Source organism: Macaca thibetana, chromosome 9 (assembly GCF_024542745.1).
Source record: "Macaca thibetana thibetana isolate TM-01 chromosome 9, ASM2454274v1, whole genome shotgun sequence".
NCBI classification, from domain to species: Eukaryota; Metazoa; Chordata; class Mammalia; order Primates; family Cercopithecidae; genus Macaca; species Macaca thibetana.
Window position 1 is genome coordinate 99,640,215 of NC_065586.1, and position 20,342 is coordinate 99,660,556.

General features: G+C 52.2%; 2 protein-coding genes across 2 annotated transcripts in view; one reads left to right on the plus strand and one right to left on the minus strand.

The window, feature by feature from the left end:
- The window catches only part of ATP5MK (ATP synthase membrane subunit k), a 201,510-nt gene that overhangs the window by 110,268 nt on the left and 70,900 nt on the right, over positions 1-20,342 (minus strand). The window lies entirely within an intron of this gene.
- Positions 10-20,342, plus strand: part of NEURL1 (neuralized E3 ubiquitin protein ligase 1) — a 105,961-nt gene continuing 85,628 nt past the window's right edge. Inside the window, exon 1 of the mRNA XM_050804912.1 lies at positions 10-778. Within this exon, the coding sequence (XP_050660869.1) occupies positions 694-778 (85 nt within the window). The 5' untranslated portion in view covers positions 10-693. The remainder of the gene's footprint in view (positions 779-20,342) is intronic.

Genomic DNA, 20,342 nt, shown 5'->3' on the forward strand with positions numbered 1-20,342 from the left:
GTGTCACTAAGACGCTCATTCACCGGCGCAGCTGTCACCATAACAACCGGAGCGAGGGAATCCTGGCGACTGCCGGGGCGGGGGGCGGGGGCGGCGGTCGCAGGAGGGACCCGGCGCGGGCGGGACCGCGGCGGTCGGGGGACACCAGCCTCGTCGGGAGCACCCAGCACGCCCCGCGCTCCGCCGAGCCCCGCTCCATGCAGACCCGCGGGCGGGAGGGAGCCAAGCACATCGCCACCGCGGCCGTCCCCGCGGGGCGGTGACCGAGCCTGCCTCGGAGCCGCCGAACGCCCACGCCGGGGGCCCTGACTCTATGGCCCGGGGGGAGCGCGCCGGAGCCGCCGCGCCGCCCACCCCCAGCCGGAACCCGAGCGTCCCGGGGAGCAAGCGGGGAACCCCGGGCGGCCCCAGCCCCGGCCCAGGGCCCTGCTTGTGGCCCCCGCTTCCGCCACGGGGCATGGGAGGCAGGTAGCCCCGCTCGCGCCAGGACACCCGCGGCGGGCGGGACCCGCCAAGGACCGCGAAGTCCCGAGAAAGGAAGCAGGGAAGAGGCCCGCCCGCCCCCGGCCGCAGCCCCAGCAGGGCCCTCCCCCGGCGGCGCGCACCCGCGCGCGCACACTCGCACACCGCACCTCCGCTCCTGCCCGGCCTCGCCCCCACCAGCGAGCGCCGAACCCCCTGGGGCCGGATGCCATGGGTAACAACTTCTCCAGTATCCCCTCGCTGCCCCGAGGAAACCCGAGCCGCGCGCCGCGGGGCCACCACCAGAACCTCAAAGGTAGGCTCCCCGGCCGGGCGCAGCTGAAGGACTGGGGCGCAGGTGGAGGGCCAGGGAGGCGTGGTTGGGGAGGACGGGCAGACGCCACCTGTTGTGCGGGTCTGGAGGCCGGAGATGCACCTCTGCCTGTGGAATGGGCTGGGGGTGGAGGGCAGCCGGTGATGATGGTGATGGAGGATGGCGTCCCGCGGGGTCTGCGCAGTTCTGTCTGCTGGCACTGGGAACGTCAGTGGAGTCCCCTTAGGCCATGGTGTTAGGCGAGCCTGAAGAAGTGGGAAAGGACGTTTGCCAGGTCGATAGCGGAGTGGGGAGTGAGGAGGGAAGCTTGGGTCGTCCGTCTTCAGGGAGGCACCTCGGTCGGTCTCCTTTTCATCGGCCCTAGGGCTGGAGAGACCAGGCTGGGAGCACTAGTTGCATTTCGAATGGGAGAGTTTTAAAAATTCAGGACAGGCTTACAGCAGACTGGAATAAAGGCTCAGAGCTGCTGGTTCCTGGGGTCTTTGTAGCCGTTGGCTTTTCGCATCCTTTGAATTAGTTTGATTTCTGGTTTTCCCAAAGACCAGATATCCAGTCAGAGCCCTAGAAAAGAGGGGCTGGCAGCCTTGAAACAGAGGGACATTTACCAGGAATGTCTTTGCTCTCCGTCGGCCCAGATCCACTCAGCACCCTCAGGGTGGCCCTAGGCCCAGTCTCCCCGTTCCGAGCCTGCCATTCCTGTCTTGGAGCTTCCAATGCTGTTTCTGACCTCTGGAAGACACTGCTGGGTCCTCCTGGGCCCTCAGACCTACTAAATTCCTTCAGGAAGGATAACAATAGTGCCCTTTAACACAAGGCATCGAACTTTCTCAAACACGTTTTCAGCGAGCGTGGACACTGCTTGGGGTAGTCAGCAGAGCAGACCTAATCACACTATACCCATTTTACAGATGAGGAGAACCAAGGCTGGCTTCAGGTTCCCAAAGCCAGTCAGACCTCGGCACTAGGTGCTAGGCTGTAGACCCGTACCTTTTGACTTGGAATCCTGTCCCTTCTTTTGCTGAACAGTTAACTTTTAAGACCAGGGAAGAGAAGGAGAGACGGGACCACTGTCCTGCATTCTAATACTCCAGCTCTTTCAAAACTTCAGCTCTCACTTGGCTCAGGAAAATCAATGGGTTTGTTGGGTCTTTCTGGAAATTAATATGGCAATGTATGTCAAGATGCTCTAAAAGTATCAATTTGTTGGCCAGGTGCGGTGGCTCACGCCTGTAATCCCAGCACTTTGGGAGGCCAAGGCAGGTGGATCACTTGAGGTGAGGAGTTCCAGACCAGCCTGGCCAATGCGGCAAAAACCCGTCTCTACTAAACGTACAAAAATTAGCCGGGCATGGTGGTACGTGTCTATGATCCCAGCTACTCGGGAGGCAGAGGCAGGAGAATCCCTTGAATCTGGGAGATGGAGGTTGCAGTGAGCTGAGATCATGCCACTGCACTCCAGCCTGGGCAACAGAGCGAGACTCTGTCTCGCAAAAAAAAAGAAAAAAAAATCAATTTGTTGACCTTGTAAGATGCAGGCATATATACTTATGGCACTAGGCTAGGATGTTCATGGCAGTGCTATTTATACTAGGTGGATAACCTAAATGCTCAGTAATCGTGGTATGTACTCTTGGTAGAGTACTATGCAGTCGTTAAAATTATATTTGTGAAGAATATTTGATGACTTTGGAAAATGCTCACAGTATGATGACAGAATACAAAGTTGCGAAGACTGTATGATCCCAATTTTGTTTCAAAAGTGATATGAATGCAAAAAATCCCAACAAAAACAAAACAAGCAAAAATGCTTGTAAAGTTTCCAAAAGGTTAACAGTGATTTCCTCTGGATATGCGATCGTATGGGATTTTTTTTTCTTTTTTATATTTTGCTTTTTTTCTAAAATTTCTATAATAAGCAATATTTATTTTTGTAATCAGAAAGAAGCTTTCAGTGTTAGCAAGTATGAAGACTGTTTCTGAGCATTGGAAACAGATTCCTAATGAACCTATGAATATCGTTCAGCTCAACCTTCTCTGCAAGTGAGAATAATGAGGCAAAAGAATAATTGCCCAAATTAAAGTGGGAAAACTGGGCCCTGTCCTTCAAGGGGCAGGGGTTAGCTGGGGGCCAGAGGGTTGACTTGGCCCTTAATAGTCACAGACTGTCTTCCTGAGAAGGACTTACTCCATCCTTGTCTCTATGGAAACCCAGAGAGCTCCCCACTAATTGCATCTTTTTAATCTAAAATTTGGAATTGTGGGGATCTGAGGTCTCTGTGGCTAGGGTCTTCGGCAGAAGGCAGGATTGGGGCCCCCATCCACACACCTACTCTAGGTGACCATGGGAATTTTGATCCCACTCCTACTAAGCCTGAAATGAAGGACAGAGTGTGCCCATGAAGGCCACCCGTTGTTGGCTCTGTCCTTCACCCAGGGTCCACTGATCCTCCTTCTCAGCTTGACTTCTAGGGACTGCTTCCCATCTTTCTACTCTAATAGAGCCATCACTTTTATTCTGTAATTGTTTAGTGTTTATTCCCAATTCCCTTCTAAACGTGTCAGCATTGACCTGCGAGTCTTCTCTGATGTATCAGTGGTCAGCCAAAAGTCCATTCTAATTGTGTTGGTGTTGACCTGATAGGCTGTGATGTTAACTGCCTACCCAGAGTTCTGCTGGGATGGTGTCTGTACTTAGCCAGAATTCATCTCTAATTCTTATCAGTGCTCATCCAGAAATTTGCTGGGAGTAGGGGTGGAGTGACTGTCTTGATTTTTTTTCTCTCCTTACATAATTGCAATCTCTTGATTCCTCACCATTTTAATTAAAACAACTGGAAGGGACCTGGTATAATAGGGATCCTGGGACTGATCAGAGATCTAAGATAGGTCTGGCTGTCAGACTGACATGACATGGGACCTCACCATCGCCTCTCGGGTGGTAGACTTTGGTCTTCTTCCTGGGAACACACTGACCCCACTGTGCTGCTGGTGGTTCCCACTGGGTTCTGAACAGCGTTGGTCTGGGAGTGTTCAGGGGAGAGGTCCACGGTGTAGCTCTGGGCTTAGCACCAACAGGCAGTGCCCGAGGAGCTCCTATGTGCCCAGCTCGGAGGTAAGACACCCCTGGCCTTTCCCAGGCTGGAGATCTACTTGAAAGGCATGAATGAGGGAGTGAATGGAATCAAGTGTTTGCTTGGTTGGACTGTCGAAACCCAGATGTGTGGGCAGAGGTCAGAGAAGGGGTATCGGGGAGGATCTGAGCTGGACATGGAGGGAACAGCAGGAACTGGATAGACAGCAAGGGATGCAGCAGAGTCCTAGGGTGTGGGAGAAGGAGGAAAGGCACAGACAGTAAAGGCTTGGAGGGGCTCGAGCGTATATGTATATATTACATGTAATAGAAATTATATGTATATGGAAGTTATGTATATATTTTCAGTGAGGGGCACAGAGTAACTGGGGTAGCGTGCACAGGAGGTTCATGCCTTGTGGAGAAAAATACAAAGAATAAAGATTTTCCTCCTTGCCCAGGTCTTTCTGAGTGCCTGCCTGCTGAGTGCTAAGTGGTGAGGGACAGGCATCCTAGGAAAGCCCATGGAGGGCTATTCAGCCCTAGTGGTTACCCATAGATGGAGACTGGATGGGCTACCTCCCATTTTTTTTATTGTAAAATTTACATAACCTGAAATTTGTCATTTTAAAATGTATAATTCAGTGGCATTTAGTACATTTACAATACTGTACAACCACCGCCTCTACCTAATTCCGGAATATTTTCATCATTTCAAAAGGAAACGCCATGCCCATTAAGCAGTCACTCCTGTTACCCTCTCGCCTGAATCCCTGGCAACCACGAATCTACTGTGTGTCTCTATGGACTTGCCTATTCCAGGCATTTCATATACATGGAAGGATACAATATTTGTCCTTTTGTGTCAAGCTTCGTTTACTTAGCATAATCTTTTCAACGTTCATCCATGTTGTAGCATGCACCTTTTTTCCTTTTGTGGTTGAATAATATTCTATTGTAAGAATATGCCACATTTCACTTATCCATTCATCAGTTGGAAGACTTTAGGTTGTTTCTACCTTTTGGTTTTCATGAATAATGCTGCTATGAACATCTGTGTCTAAGTCTTTGTTTGAACACCTGTTTTGGGTTCTTCTGGGTATACACCTAAACGTACACCTCCCATCTTTCAAAAGGTGGTGCTTCTTGAATTGGATACTTCACAAAGTCACTGGTTGTGACAGCTGTAGGAAGGCCGTCCCCCTCCATGTCTGGCTGGGTGTGACACCAGCGAGACACCTGTTGTTTTCACTCTCTTTTCTATGATGGCTGAGGCTCCTGGGGGGCTGAAGGAGGAGCTGTGAAGGTTGACTAAGGATCTTGATTCTTGTGGTGGGCCAGAGTGAGTCATGAGAACTTGTCTGTAGACCCTGAATTTCTTCACTACTCTTTGGGGATGAGAGCAGGGGTGGGGGAAGGCTTATCCGTGCACAAGGTCTTAGCTATTTTTCTTTTCCTCTCTCCCTCTCTCCCTCTCTCCCTCCCTCCCTCCCTCCCTCCCTCCCTTCCTTTCTTCCTTCATTCCCTTCTTCCCTCCCTCCCTTCTTCCTTCCTTCCTTCCTCCCTCCTTCCCTCCCTCCCTTCCTGCCTGCCTGCCTGCCTTCCCTCCCTTCCTCCTTCCCTTCCTTCTTTTCTTTTCTTTTGGCTGGAGTGCAGTGGTGTGATCTTGGCTCATTGAAGCCTCAACTTCCTGGGCTCAAGTGATCCTCCTGCCTCAGTCTCCCAAGTAGCTGGGACCGCAGGCACACACCACCAGTCCTGGCTTATTTTTGTAGGTTTTTTAAAACATCTTGCCATGTTGTCCAGGATGGTCTGGAACTCCTGGGCTCAAGCAGACCTCCTGCCTTGGCCTCCCAAAGTGCTGGGGCCACTGTGCTCAGCCCCTAGCCATTTTTCTGCACTCGCATTCTCGCAGCTACTTCCCTGATCTGGGTCCTCATCTCAGATATTGCCACAGCTGCCATCCTAATTGGCTTCTCTGCCTCTGGTCCCTCCTTTGATGCTGCCGGAGTGATTCTCCCAAAGTACTATCTTCATCATACCCTTCCCTGCTTCAATTACCATAATGGGATATTCAAGGTCTCCATTCTTTGGTCAACCCACAGATCTTCCCTCAGCTCTTGTCTGGGCTCCTTCCTTGGTTGTCATGACGCTTGCAGATTAGGTGAGCTCATCCAGCTCTCCGCCCCCGGGAATGCAGCAGATGGATCTGGGGGGTGCCTGGTGGCCTCCTCAGAGTGACTGGCTGCATCAGCCCCATGTTGAACCCAGAGCACCCATCCTGCATGCCCTGTTGGTTTTCAGTTCAGTTTTACCTTTGAACCTTGTTATGTTAATTATCATGATAATATTTACAATAGCTACCATGCACTGGGTGGTTACTATGTACCAAGTTCTTACATGTAGATTATTTCCATTAATACCCTCCCAACAACCTATGGAAGGAGGTAGCATTGTCACTGTTTTACCGATGGGGGAAAAGAGGCTCAGAGAGGTTAAGTAACTTATCCCAGTCCACACAGAAGCTGATGGGGCTGGGATTCAAAGCCAGGGCTCTCAGACTTGAGAGTTTATTACTGTGATTGCTGCATTATCCTGCCCCTGTAGCATTTAGTCTTGGGTGGGCTCTATCTTTCATTGTGGGAGAGAGATGGGGGAGTAATTTTTGAGTCTCTGGACAGAGCCCCAGGGCTGGGAAAGGGCACACCATGGGGTTCTTGATGCTTTCTCCCTTGGCTAACCAGAGGATCAGGAGGGCTGTGCTAGTCTGGAATTCCCAGCCTCCTCCCCTTACGCTTTCTTCAGGGTTTTAGACAGTAGATCCATCAGACATTTTGGAGGAAGCTTACAGTTCTTTGGGGCCAGTGTTTCTCAGAGTGAGGTTTTTCTACTGCCTGCATCAGCATTAGCTGGAAGCGTGTCTACCCTGCAGGTTCCCAGCCCCCAGCTCAGACCCGCTGACTCAGAATACACTGGGGATGGGGCCCTCAAACCTGCGCATTTAACAAGATCCTCAAGATCTGAGAACTGTTGTGACTCTGGGACCTCAGAACAGTCCTACTCTGGCAAGGTTGGAGGAGGTGGGACTAGGCTTCTCAGAGGAGGAGAGCCCAGAGTTGGATGGGGGAGATTTGGAGGGGAGCTAGAAGGGCTGTCAGCAAAGGCACAGAGGTAGAGAAACACAGGGTGTGTTCAGGGATGGTGAGCAGTCCTCTTGCTTGGATGTGGGGTCCCCAGTGGGGACGTTAACAGGTCAATCTTTGAAGGTAGGCTGGGGTCATATCTTGGAAGGCCTATGATATTAGGACGAGGAAGTTAGATTTTATCCTGTAGGCATTGAGAGCCATGGACGGCTTTTGAGCAAGATGCATGTAATGATTTTATTTCAACAACACCAACGGCGGTGGAAGGCAGGCTGGGGAGAGGAGGGGATGAGGCATCTGGAGCTGCTGAGAGGTTCACAGAGGCTGTCAGTCTTCTGTCCTAGGCCAAGCTGAAAGGGCTGGGCGTGACAGCCAAGCTGACCTGCTCATCTGGGGTTCCCATGGGCAAGTCTGGAAGCATTCCCAACCCACAGCTATGGGCAGTAGGACTGTTGCTCACAGGCAGAAAAAAGAAAAAACCAGCAATGAAAGGATTTCTAAGAAGCCCAAGTTCTGATGCTAGGAGTATTAATGTAAATAAATTCATTTAATCTCCCCAAAAGGAGAGGTAAGTATTATTCCCATTTTATTATTTATTATTATTATTATTTTGAGATGGAGTTTTGCTCTTGTCACCCAGGCTGGAGTGCAATGGCGCGATCTCGACTCACTGCAACCTCTGCCTCCCGGGTTCAAGTGATTCTCCTGCCCCAGCCTCCTGAGTAGCTGGAATTACAGGCACCGGCCACCAAAGTCCAGCTAATTTTTGTATTGTTAGTAGAGACAGGGTTTCACCATGTTGGCCAGGCTGGTCTCAAACTCCTGACCTCAGGAGATCCGCCCGTCTCGGCCTCCCAAAGTGCTGGGATTACAGGTATGAGCCACCACGCCTGGCCATTATTTATTTATTGTAGCGATAGAGTCTCTCTATGTTACCCAGGCTAGATTCGAACTCCTGGGCTCAAGCGATCCTTCTGATTCAGCCTCCTGGGACTGCAGGTGCACACCACTGTGCCAGGCTCTTATTGTTCCCATTTTATACATGAGAAAGCCGAGACTAAAGGATGTGAAGAGTGCTGCCCAGAAACACTGAGCTAGGAAAGAGCAGGGCTGGGATTTCTACTCAGGACACCGAAGGTGATCAGGGAGGAAACTGATCTTGGGGGAGAATTTCTCCACATTAGGACTCTTTTCCTGGGCCCTCTGGGATGGTGTCTTAGTCTGCTTGTTCTGCCATAACAAAATACTACAGACTGGATGGCTTAAGCAATGGAAATGCATTGTCTTAGAGTCCTGGAGGCTGGAAGTCTGAGATCGAGGTGCCAGCACGGTTAGGTTCCATTGAGGGCCCTCTTCCTGGCTTTCAGGTGGCTCCTTCTTGCTGTGACCTCACATGGCCTGTTCTTGGCGTGTGCGTATGGAACGAGAGTGATCTTTCTCTCTTCCTCTTATTATAAAGCCACTAATCCTATCAGATCAGGACCTCACCCCTCTGACCTTATTTAACCTTAATTACCTCCTAAAGGCCCTATCTCCAAATATAGTCATATTGCATATTAGGGTTTCAATATATGAATATTGAGGGGCGGGTAAAATTCAGTCCATAGCAGATGGCATGTGCTCGCTTCCAAGGTGTGCACAGGGAGGCACAGGCATTGGTTCTAAATCACAGAGCCCAAGATGGAGGCAGGATGAGCAAAAGCGGTAAGAGAAGGAAGAAGAGTGAGGGTAGGAAGGTGGGTGGGAGCTAGGCACTGCCCAGGGCATGCTAGGTCTGCCTGTTTCCTGTTAGTTTGTGCCTGTCTCGTTCCTGGACCTGCACACCCAGGGGCTAGAGCTGAGGGGCTGCTTCACGCTGAGCCGGTTGCTTTGGCAACCCTGGGCAGGATGCAAGTGGTCTCCTTGGTAACGCCTGGGAAACCTGCCTCAGGGATGGAGGGAAGTGAACTGGCCAGCATCAGGCTGGGTGGCACGGGCAGAACTGGCCCTGGCTGCTGAGACAAGCAGGCGGATAGGAAGGCCAGCTTCAGAAACAGCCTGGGCCGCCTTTTGGCCATTTCCAGCAAGCCTGAGTCCAAAGGCCCTGTGGAGCCTGTGGGTCCCACCTGGCCAGACCAGAGGCACTACTGGGCCAGCCCAGGAAGTGGGAGGTGGTAGGGGGGCTGGGGAGAGGGAGAATATAGCTTCTGGATGACAGATCCAGCTCCAGAGTTTATTAAAAGATGCTTATCAGGAGTCATTCCCCGGATGGCTTTGGGAAATGAGCAGGTGTTGACACTTGTAGGGGGTAAGAGGGCAGAGCTTAGAGAAAAAGAAGGGCTAAGAGAAAAGGAGGAGGGAATAAGCAGGAGTCACTGGGAGGCAGGTGGGAGGCCTTGGCTTTTTCTCTGCTCTAGTAACAGTTCCAAGGGGAGGCGGGGCTCCGGCACTGGGCTTGGGAACTGAAGTTCTCTGAGGATGAGAGTCGGGGTTTGTGGGATGCACTAATGGGGAGGGTAACAGGTGGGTGGGAGAGCTCATTTCATTGTTTAACAAGCTAAGCATCAGCTGACTGCCATCAGCCATGGGCCAGACACCCTCCTGGGCACGCGGATATGGTGAGAAATGCAATAGGTCAGTGCTCACCATTTCCAGCTTACCCTTTAGTGGGAAGGCAGATGGGAATAAAAATGACAAACGCATAAAAATGAATCTGGAGATGACAATTGCTAATATCTATGTGCTAGAGCTCATGCTGTGCTCCCCTCCCCGCCACCCCCCGCTTTTTTTTGAGACAGGGTCTTGTTCTGTTGCCCAGGTTGGAGTGCAGTGGCATGATCACAGCTCACCGCAGCCTCACCCCCGGGCTCAATGGATCCTCCCTCATCAGCCTCCTGAGTAGCTGAGACTACAGGTGTGCACTAGTATTTTATTTTTTATTTTTATTTTTACTTTTATTTTATTTATCTTGTTGGAGACAGAGTTTTACTCTGTTGCCCAGGCTGGAGTACAGTGGCACCATCTCAGCTCACTGCAATTTCTGCCTTCCAGGTTCAAGGGATTCTCCTGCCTCAGCCGCCTGAGTAGCTAGGATTACAGGCACACACCACCACGCCTGGCTAATTTTTGTATTTTTAGAGAGATGGGGTTTCACTATGTTGGTCAGGCTGGTCTCAAACTCCTGACCTTGTGATCTGCCCTCCTCGGTCTCCCAGAGTGCTGGGATTACAGGCGGGAGCCACTGCGCCTGGCCTTTTGTCATGTTTTCTTAGGCTCCTCTTGGTTGTGACAATTTCTCACACTTTCCTTACTTTTGATGACCTTGACAGTTTTGAGGATTACTGGTTACGTATTTGTAGACTGTCCCTCTTTTGGGATTTTTGTGGTGTTCTTCTCATGATTAGATTGCGGTTTTAGGTTTTGGAGCGAAAGACCGCAGAGGTAAAGTGCCATTTTCCATCATATCAACGGCACATGCTGTCAACATGACTCATTGCTGTTGATGTTGACCTTGAGCGCCTGGCTGAGGGAGTGCTTGTCAGGTCTCTCCATTGTGCAGTTAAAGTTACACTTTCCTCCCTTTCCATTGCATTCTTTGAAAGGAAGTCACTGTGTGCAGCCCACACTTAAGGGGTGGGGTTTACGCTCCACAAGGGGTGGGGTGTTACGTTCCACCTCCTGGAGGCCAGAGGCCCCGTCATCTTTAACTGTTCTGCTCCACTATATCTTTAATTTCTTACCCAAACAATTATCTCTGGGTAAAGGCTTTGAAGGAGAAACTAAGGAACTATAAGGGGGGAACTTGACTTGGTCTTGGGGTTCAGGGAAGGTTTCTCTAGGAAGTGACCTGAAAATGAGTAGGAGTTGGCCTCAGTTCCCAGATGGGAAGCTACTAGCATATTAGGCATGAACTGTTCATTTCTCATCCTTGGCCCCTGCCGATTAAATGCCACTGGCTGCTCCAAATGCCAATGTGCCATTAAAAATAATAGCTCTCCTGTATCTTTTTTTTTTTTTTTTTTTTAAAGAGACAGAGTCTTGCCTTGTTGCCGAGGCTCTAGAGTGCGGCGGACATGACCTTGGCTCGCTGCAGCCTCAACCTTCTGGGCTCAAGTGATCCTCCCACCTCAGCCTCCTGAGTAGCTGGGTCTACAGGCACACAACACCAAACCCAGCTATTTTTTTTTTTTTTTTTTGGTAGACGGAGTCTTGCTCTGCTGCCCAGGTTGGAGTGCACCGGTGTGATCTCAGCTCACTGCAACCTCCGTGTCTGGGTTCAAGCAATTCTCTCTGCCTCAGCCTCCCGAATAGCTGGGATTACAGGCACCCACTACCACACCTGGCTTATTTTTGTATTTTTTAGTAGAAACGAGGTTTTGCCATGTTGGCCAGGCTGGTCTTGAACTCCTGACCTCAGATGATCTGCCCACCTCGGCCTCTCAAAATGTTGAGATTACAAGTGTGATCCATTGCTCTCAGCCCCAGCTAATTTTTTAATTTTTGTAGAGACAGGATCTCACTGTATTGCCCAGGCTGGTCTCAAACTCCTGGCCTCAAGTGATCCTCCCACCTTAGCCTCCTAAGGTGTTGGGTTTGCAGGGGTGAGCCACTGTGTCCAGCCAGCTCTTCTGTATCTTAAAAAGCATCCTAGAGGGGGCAGTACTATCCTAGTTGAGCTGGGTATGGAGGCCACATGAAGGGTATTCTTAGGAGAAGGAGCTCAGGACTGGCTCAGAACTGCTGCCGGGTACAACGGGGCTGAGCCCTGGCCAGAGTCACCCCAGCCCTCCTAGCCAAGGAACTTTCAGCAGAAAATCATCAAGTAACTGCTTCCTTGCTTCTCAGAGGTGTCCCACTCCCTTCTCACTCATTCTGTCCATGTAAGTACATTGCTGGTCACAGACTGTCTGTGTGGGGACAGGGGAGGAGGAGGAGAGAGGACACTTCTTGGGATGGGGGGACAGAGGAGGGAAGTATGTCTGCTGGGTTACCTGGATGGCCGCCTTCTTCTTTTTTTTTTTTTTTTGAGACGGAGGGAGTCTTGCTTTGTTGCCCAGGCTGGAGTGCAATGGCTTGATCTTGGTTTACTGCAAGCTCCGCCTCTTGGGTTCACACCATTCTCCTGCCTCAGCTTCCCGAGTAGCTGGGACTACAGGCACCCGCCACCACGCCTGGCTAATTTTTTTTGTATTTTTTAGTAGAGATGGGGTTTCACCGTGTTAGCCAGGATGGTCTCGATCCCCTGACCTTGTGATCCGCCCGCCTCGGACTCCCAAAATGCTGGGATTACAGGCGTGAGCCACCGCGCCCAACCCCTGGATGGCCTTCTTTAGCCTTGTTGCCCTAGAATGCCATCCTGGCTGCTCCAGCGGTTGGGGTGAGGATGGAAAAGGGAGAATGTTGACAGGCGAGGTTGCTAGGATTAAGATGATGGCAGGTCCACATGCTCTTGGCTTTCACCTTCATCCTTCCCACTTGGCTTGCCCCAGCCCCTGCCTGGTGTCTGCTGAGAGGCTGATGTTCTCCGGGGCATGGGGCAGTCCAGAATATGTGTGTCCAAGTGTGGGTGTCCAAGTGCCCCTGAGAGGGAGGGGGGGAGGCACTCTGGCCCAATCAGGGTAGAATGAGGCTGTAAGGATATTCCAGCTGATTCATTTCATGTGTTGGTACCTGCTCTGAGCCAGGCATAGTGCTGGGTATGGAGAATTGAGAGGTGAGTACTGGGCATGGTCTCTTTCCTGACGTACTCACGGCCCTGCCTTGTCCAGTTCAATCGGTCCCTATTGGCATAAGGGTCCTCCCTTCCTCCTCCTCCTCCTCCATGTCTGCTGTCTGCTTTCTTTTTTTTTTCTTCTTTTTTTTTCAGACGGAGTCTCACTCCGTCGCCCAGGCGGGAATGTAGTGGTGCAGTCTTGGCTCACTGCAACATCCCCCTCCCAGGTTCAAGTGATTCTCATGCTTCAGCCTCCCAAGTAGCTGTGACTACAGGTGTGCACCACCACGCCCAGCTAATTTTTGTATTTTTAGTAGAGACAAAGTTTCACCATATTGGCCAGGCTGGTCTTGAACTCCTGACCTCAAGTGATCTGCCCACCTCGGCCTCCCAAAGTACTGGATTACAGGTGTGAGCCACTGTGCCCGGCCCACTTTTGCTTTCTTTTCGTTTTCTTGCCATGCTCTTTCCAGCTAATGTTCCTTTAAACACATTCTTTCCGAGGGGAGAAGGTGTGGCAGGTGGTCAGGCCTGTGCTTGGTGCCTGGTGGAAGGGCTGGTGGCCACTGATTCAAACATCAGAACCTAAATGTATCATGGAGATTGTTTTGCCCTACCTGCTTTCTCATCTCAGGTCCCCTTGGCCCCAGACCTGCCCAAGGTCATACAGCTGGATTGGACCAAGCAGTAACAAGATCCCGAGGCTCAGACCTTGCAGGGTGATGCTCTTAGGAGCTGCTGGAAGCTGACTCCAGAGGAACACCTGAGGGGGACAAGTGCTGGCCCCAAATGTGATACAAACACTCTGCTTGGAGTGTGACGCCTGAGGGGAACCATTGAAAAGCCTTAAACAGAAGAGTGACAAGATCACTGAGATGTGCTAGCAGGCTCTTGGGGCAAGAGATGGGGAGGGGTGGAGAGGGGCTAGGCAGGAGTCCACTGCAGTCCTGTATGCAAGGAGAGAGGTGTGGCTTCTGTCAGAGTTGGGCAGGCAAGCAGATTGACTTGGGAGATATTTTAGAAGGTCGACTTGAAGCTTTGGAGGTGGGTCCAGGAGAGGGAGCTGCTGGGGAGCTGCTTGTGCCATCTCTGAATGGCAGTGGTCAATGTGCACCTGGGGGCTCTGTGGAAGGTCAGTGTATGCACACTTGGGACTTGTGCTCCTGCCACGGGTGTGAGGTTTTAGAGCCAGGAAGAGAGACAGGTGACCAGGCTGGGCAGGCCCTGAGCTGTTGGTTCCATCCCTACCCCTTGGGATACCATCAATTATTAATATCCCCTCTGCCTATCACAGGTGGCTTCCAGGAGGGTAGAGGCAGCACCTGCGGTGTGATGTGCACCTGGCTTCTTCTCTGCCAGGGACCTGCAGCCCTGCCCTGGCCAGGCGTTCTCAGGTGGCTCCCCTCCCTGTGGGTGCCAGTTCCCAGCCACACACACACAAGCCCCTGAAAGGTGGCCATAAATCAGCCGGGACAGGCCAAGGTTGCTCTGGCTTTCCCAGAGTGGAGATCAAAGCCCCAGACCCCCACCCTGGGGCTCAGCACTTATTAAATTATAAAACTGTCAAGAGATGGACAAGCAAGAGCGACTGGATGGATGGCCCTGTAGTAAAACAGAATGCGGAAGAGTGGCTCAGAACCAGGCAATAGCTGGGAAAGTGGCGAGAGGAGGAAACGCCTGTTTGTCTCCGCCCCTGGGCTTGGGGACTTCTCACAGGGTCAGGTCCCTCGAATTTGAAAAGCACATAACCAACCCCCTCCTCTCCCGTGACAGGATTCACAGCACACTTCACAGAGGAGACACTGAGTCCGAATTTCCACAGGACTGTGAAAGTCCAATCTTCCAAATCTTGTTCAGATTCTTCCTGGGCCTCTTCCTGGGGCCTCTTTGAATCAGCATTAGGGTGACATCCATTCTCGAGTCTCATCCGCAGGATACAGCCAGGACCTCTTTCTGTCTCTGAGCACCCTGACTTCTCTTCCAGCCCCGAGGGACAAAGGCAGACCTTGGACTCAATGGAGTGCCAGCCCTGTCTGGGTGGACAGACTTCCTCACCCACACCTCCGCAAGTCCCATGCAGGAAACCCCCTCTTTGGAGGGTTGAGAGGGGCAGAAGGGGTTTTTCCTTTCTGAGGCTAGCGTTTGCAGATCTGTGGGACTGAGGAGACCAGCCAGACATGCAGACCCTGATGTGGGCCCAGGGGTTGGAGGAAGCGGTTGGGATAGGTCATGCGGGAGCAGAATGCCACTCACGTGAACGTTTCGGCCTCAGAGGGCAGCCCGCCGGGAAACTAGGGCTCTGCGTGCATGAGGGAGTCCTGCCTCCTTCACTGCAAAATGTAAAAGAAGCTGTTTTAGGGATCTTGGGTTTCCTCAACTGATCCCCCAAGTTGAGGTTGTGTTAAAGAAACCAAATACAGGGTTGGGCGCGGTGGCTCATGCCTGTAATCCCAGCACTTTGGGTGGCTTTGCCTTAGCTTCACCTCCTTAACACGAGGCTGAGGTGGGTGGATCACCTGAGGTCAGGAGTTTGAGACCAGCCCGGCCAACATGGCGAAATCCCATCTTTATTAAAAATACACACACACAAAAAAATTAGCTGGGTGTGGTGGCGCACACCTGTAGTCCCAGCTACTCAGGAGGCTGAGGCAGAAGAATCGTTTGAACCCAGGAAGCAGAGGCTGCAGTGAGCCAAGATTGCACCACTGCACTCCAGCAGCCTGGGTGACAGAGCAAGACTCTTGTCTCAAAAGAAAAAAAAAAAAGAAACCAAATATGGTTGTGTGTGGCTTAACAATGGGGACACATTCTGAGAATTGTGTTGTTAGGAGATTTCATCATAGGGGAACAGCACAAAGTGAACTTACATAAACCTAGATGGTGTAGCCTCCTGCACATCTAGGCTGTGTGATGTGGCCTATTGCTCCTTGGCTACAAACCTATTTAGCATTACTGTGCTGGATACCACAGGCAGTGGTAACACAAGGGTGAGTATTTATGCATCTAACCATAGAAAAGGTAACGTAATGCATTGCACGATGATGTTATCATGGCTACGACATCAGTGGGTGATGGGAATTTTTCAGCTTCATCATAATCTTATGGGATCATTGTCTTATATGTGATCTGTCATTGAACAAAATGTCATTGTGCGGCTCAGTATAAGAAGAGGCTGGATTGACTTTTGAAGAGGTAAATCCCTCGCCAAGATTCAGGACTTGTTCTGAAAGTGGAGGTTTTCTGTCTGGTGCTAAGGTTCTCAGTTCCTGAGGCATGAGGTGGTATTTTGGGGTAAAGGTGCTATTTCTGAAGGCAAGATTCTGGGCTGATCTTGAGGCTCCCGTTTGGGCGTGTGGGTTCCAGGTTGAGGTGAGGGTTCCATTCCTGGAGGGCAGGTTTCCATTTCAGGGTCCAGGATTTGTGATTGTGTTTGAGTCTTGTGGCCAAGAGTCCATTTTGGAGCCCAGTATTCTAGAATTGGGTTGAGGTTCCCTCCTTGGGTGGAGTTTGATGATCAGGGTGGAGGTCTTGTACCCTGGGAGGAAGGGAAGAGCTAGACCTCCTTCCTCTTTTAGAGAAGACTTCCTGGGGCCATCAGCAGATGAAGAGGCCAGTAGAGCAACCTCTGAGCTGACACTTGGGAGGCCCAGGCTCCAGCCCTGGCCTGGATGTAAGACTATTTGTGGATAAGTCACTTACAAGCTCTAGGTCTCTGGCTGCAAGCTTTGGCCAGACAGTGATGTTGACTCATAAAGCACCATCCATGTTCACTTGAGCTTCTCAAAATGACACTAATGGTGGGCTCCGTAGACACCCACAGCCATTGCTTGGTGAGTCAAATCCATGGTGACAGGACTCAGGCTGCCCTGGGCACTGCCAGCTTGGTCCAATTAGTGCCAATTGGATCTTAACGTGTGCTGAGCGGCCCCTGGGGAGAGTGAGCACACATCGAGTGGGACATGTTAAATCTGGGTCCCTGGGGGTTGGCGTGTGGCTCTGTGGGGTGGGAGATGGGCCAACAGCCCCGTTCCTTGTAGGCCAGCTCTTACCTAGGCCAGGCAGTGGGCAAAGACATGTGGCAAGCCAGGATCTGAAGCGGTGCGGCTGTCTCCCTTGTGCTGTGCTGAGGGGCTGGGACCCAGAGGGGCTGTCCTTCACCCCTGGCTGGGTTGACCTCTGCCTGAGAAACATCTGTGTCTATATAGGGCTGCCACCCACACCCCTCCTCTTTTTCTCTCTTGCTACCTCCAATGTGGATCCTTCTGTTGGAGAGCTAAAGTTGCTGGGAAGAAAAAATTCCATTCCATTTGTCCTGGGCTTTGAGCTCTGGGAAGCCCTCTTCCTTCCCGGGTGTTCCTCAAGACCCCCTAGAAGTTTCTGAGGCAGGTGGTCTTGGCCTTATTTCCTGGATGTTTCCAGGGCCTCCCCACCCCGCTGTTTCCCGTTCCCACTGCCCTGGTCACACCGTTGCCAGTGGGCCTTGAATGGGGGCGCTCCTGACTTGGCCTCTTAGCCCCCATCCACCCTGCTGCAGGTGGACTTCCCCGTCTCAGAGGTCCTCCTTTGTTTTACCAAAACAGGCGACAGGCAGGAGTGAGTGGCGGACATGCTTTACAGGTCTAGGGCAATCTCTTCTGTGTTCTGAAAGGACATCTTTGGGACAGAGTCCTTTCCCTGCAGCCCAGGAAACTCAGGTGCTTGAGAAGAGGGGGAGCTTTCTCCACCAGCCAGTCTGTCCCAGGGACACACGGGGAGCTCTGTCTGGGTCCACAGGGACCCCCAGGCCCCCTCTCTCGGCCTGGCTATGGAACCTGAGAGGCTGAGAGGCCTGGGGGTCCCACTGGGCTATGGAAACCCAACCCACATGCTGACGCTGGTACAGCCCAGCAGGCCTCTGGAATTCTCCAGCAGCATCTGGGGGGACCTGGAGTGCAAGGAGGGAAGAGGAAAGACAGGCAGGATAGAATGCACTGTAGCTGAGGCATAGACTCTGGAATTGGACTTTGTCTTGGCTCCCTGGGCCTCAAAGCTTAACTTCTCCATGTCCTAATTCCTTATTTGAGGTAATGCTTGAGTACTATGGTTGCCATCGTTGGGCTCATCCTTCAGGTCTTGGCTTAGCTTCGCCTATTCTAGAAAGCCTTCCCTGACCACCACGTGGGTTAGATGGCTTCTGCCGTCCCTCTCTGGCTGCCCTGGGCTTCACCATCCTCGCACGGATCACACTAGCTGCCAGGCCTGTTTGCTTGTCTGTATCTTTTACTGTCTCTCTTGCCTACTGCCGTATCACTGCCACTAGTGCCTGGCACACACAGTAGGCACTCAACTATGTTTTGAAATTAATGCAAGAATGGGCTGATTCTGGGGAATTCAAACTTTTCTTCTATGGGCTCTTCAGGACTGCCGCAGCCACATCCAATCAGTTCTCTATTGAAATGACATTTTCTGAATACCAGGCTCTGGGGCCCAGACAAGAGCAAGATGGAACCATTGCTTCATTCATTATTCATTGATGGCACAGATGTTCTTTGGGTGCTCTTTAGGTGTCAGGCCTGTGCCAGGCTCTGGAGACAGACATGGTTCTGCCCTCATAGAACTTGTGCTGCTGATCACTCGGGCGGAGGGAGGTCAGAGGTCAGAGGAGAGAGTGGTCAGTTAGGCTTAATGGAATCAGGGAGAACTTCCAGGAGAAGGGGTTTGTTTTGAAGAATGGTGGAGAAGTTTGGGTGGACAGAGAGGGGCTTTCTCTTGGGAGTGGGCAAGGAGCTGATGGAGGAGATGGAGCCACCCGTGTGTAGCCATGAGGCAAGGCTGACCAGTGACAGCGTGGCCTGAGGCTGTGGAGCCAACTCACAGGACTCAGAATCTGTGGGGACCACTGGTCCTGGCTCTGCCAGCCACAGATGGGTGACCTTGGGCAGGGCACTTCCCTGTCCCTCCAAGTGTTAGTTTAGTTGTTTCTAAGATGGGAACTATGGCTGGGTGAGGTGGCTCACGCCTGGAATCCCAGCACTTTGGGAGGCTGAAGTGGGTGGATTGCTTGAGCCCAGGAGTTCAAGACTAGCCTGGGTGACATGGAGGAAACCCCGTCTCTACCAAATAAACCTAAAAAGGATGGGAGCTGTGCTGCCTGGCAGTTCTCCCAGCGCCCGCAGGGTTGGGCTGGGCCCGAGGGCAGGTATGTGTGGAGGGAGGCTTGTGTGGGAAAGGGGACGGCAGTCTTGCTTCAGGTGTCTCTGTTTTGTAAATAATTAAATTCTTATCTCAAGCTAGTTGTGTCCACACTGAGGGAGGCCGGAGGGGGCCTGGGAACAAGGTGCTGTGTTGTCCAGGAAGTGACTGGGTCCCTTCTCTCCCCTCTTCCCTCCCTCCTGGCCTCCCAGTCAAGGCAGGTGGGCTTCTAGGGTCTTCTAGGGTCTGCGGCTGCCTCACTCCTTCCCTGCGTCTCTTTCTCTCTCCCTCTACCTTCTCGTTTCTGGTTCCCTGTCACATTCCCACCTCTACAACACAAAGAACCCCCTGCCCCTCTCCACTTACACCGCCCTAGACCACCGTGGCCACCATCACCATTGCCCACCCCGCTTTGCTGCCTGCTGAAGTCTTGCTCGCTTCCCAGCAGCCCTCCCTAGCAGCCCTCAGGTCTGCCGAGCCTCTCGGGAGGTCTCAGGGGAGCACCGGCCTCTCCCTTGCCCCAGTGCTCCGGAGACAAGCAGGCACGTTTTCATTTTTAGTGCTTACTACTGGGAATGTGAAGGTCTGTTTAGTCTTGTCCAGCTAACATAAACCAGCCGGAACTGGGCCGTGGCAGGGAACTTTGCTGTAGTTCCCTTATTTGGAATGAAATTCATTGTTTTTCACTGGGAGACACTGGGGGCTTTGGGGAGGCCCCACTGGGCCCTGCCCCAGGCTGTGGCCTGAGTGGCCTCTCCAAAGGTCACCAAGGTGCCTGTGCCACAGAGGCTAGCCCTGGGATACGTCGGCCCCCGCCAGGTTCACAGACTGCGACAGACGCGAGCCACGCCTAGTGCCTCAGGAATGGAGAATGTCTGGGGTCATGTCAAACTCTGTCAGTTCACAGAGGAGAAACTGAGGCTCAGAGAGGGGCAGGGACCTACCCAGACTCACAGGGCAAGTTGAAGCAGGTGGAGGTCTAGAACCCAGGGTCCCTGCTTCCTTGGTTCTCAGACCTCTATACTGTGGGGCCAGGGTACCTCTGGCCTAGGAGCTGGTGAAGGCCAGGGGTGGGAGGACAGGGGCGCTGATGAATCTGGTTGGAGTGGTCTGCAGCTTGGGAATTCCCCCAAGACCTCTGGGGCAGCCTAATGTGAGGCCTGGGGCAGTGAGGCCAGGGAAGGGCTGTGGGAGAGGAGGAAGGGGAGGTGAGAGGAGAGGGAGAGGTGTCCAAGAGGCTGGGAGAGCTGGGTCTGGCTGTGACCCCGCGGTTGTCAGTGTGGCTTTGGCCTTGGTTTCCCCCATCTGTCCCGGAGGCTCAGTCTTTTTTCATTTTCTTTTTGTTTTTGCACCTCTCCCAGGAGGTCTCCTGGATGAACTGAGTTGGGGAGTGTTTCTTTTTCTTTTTTTCTTTTTTTTTTTTTGAGACAGAGTCTTGCTCTGTCGCCAAGCTGGAGTGCAGTGCAACCT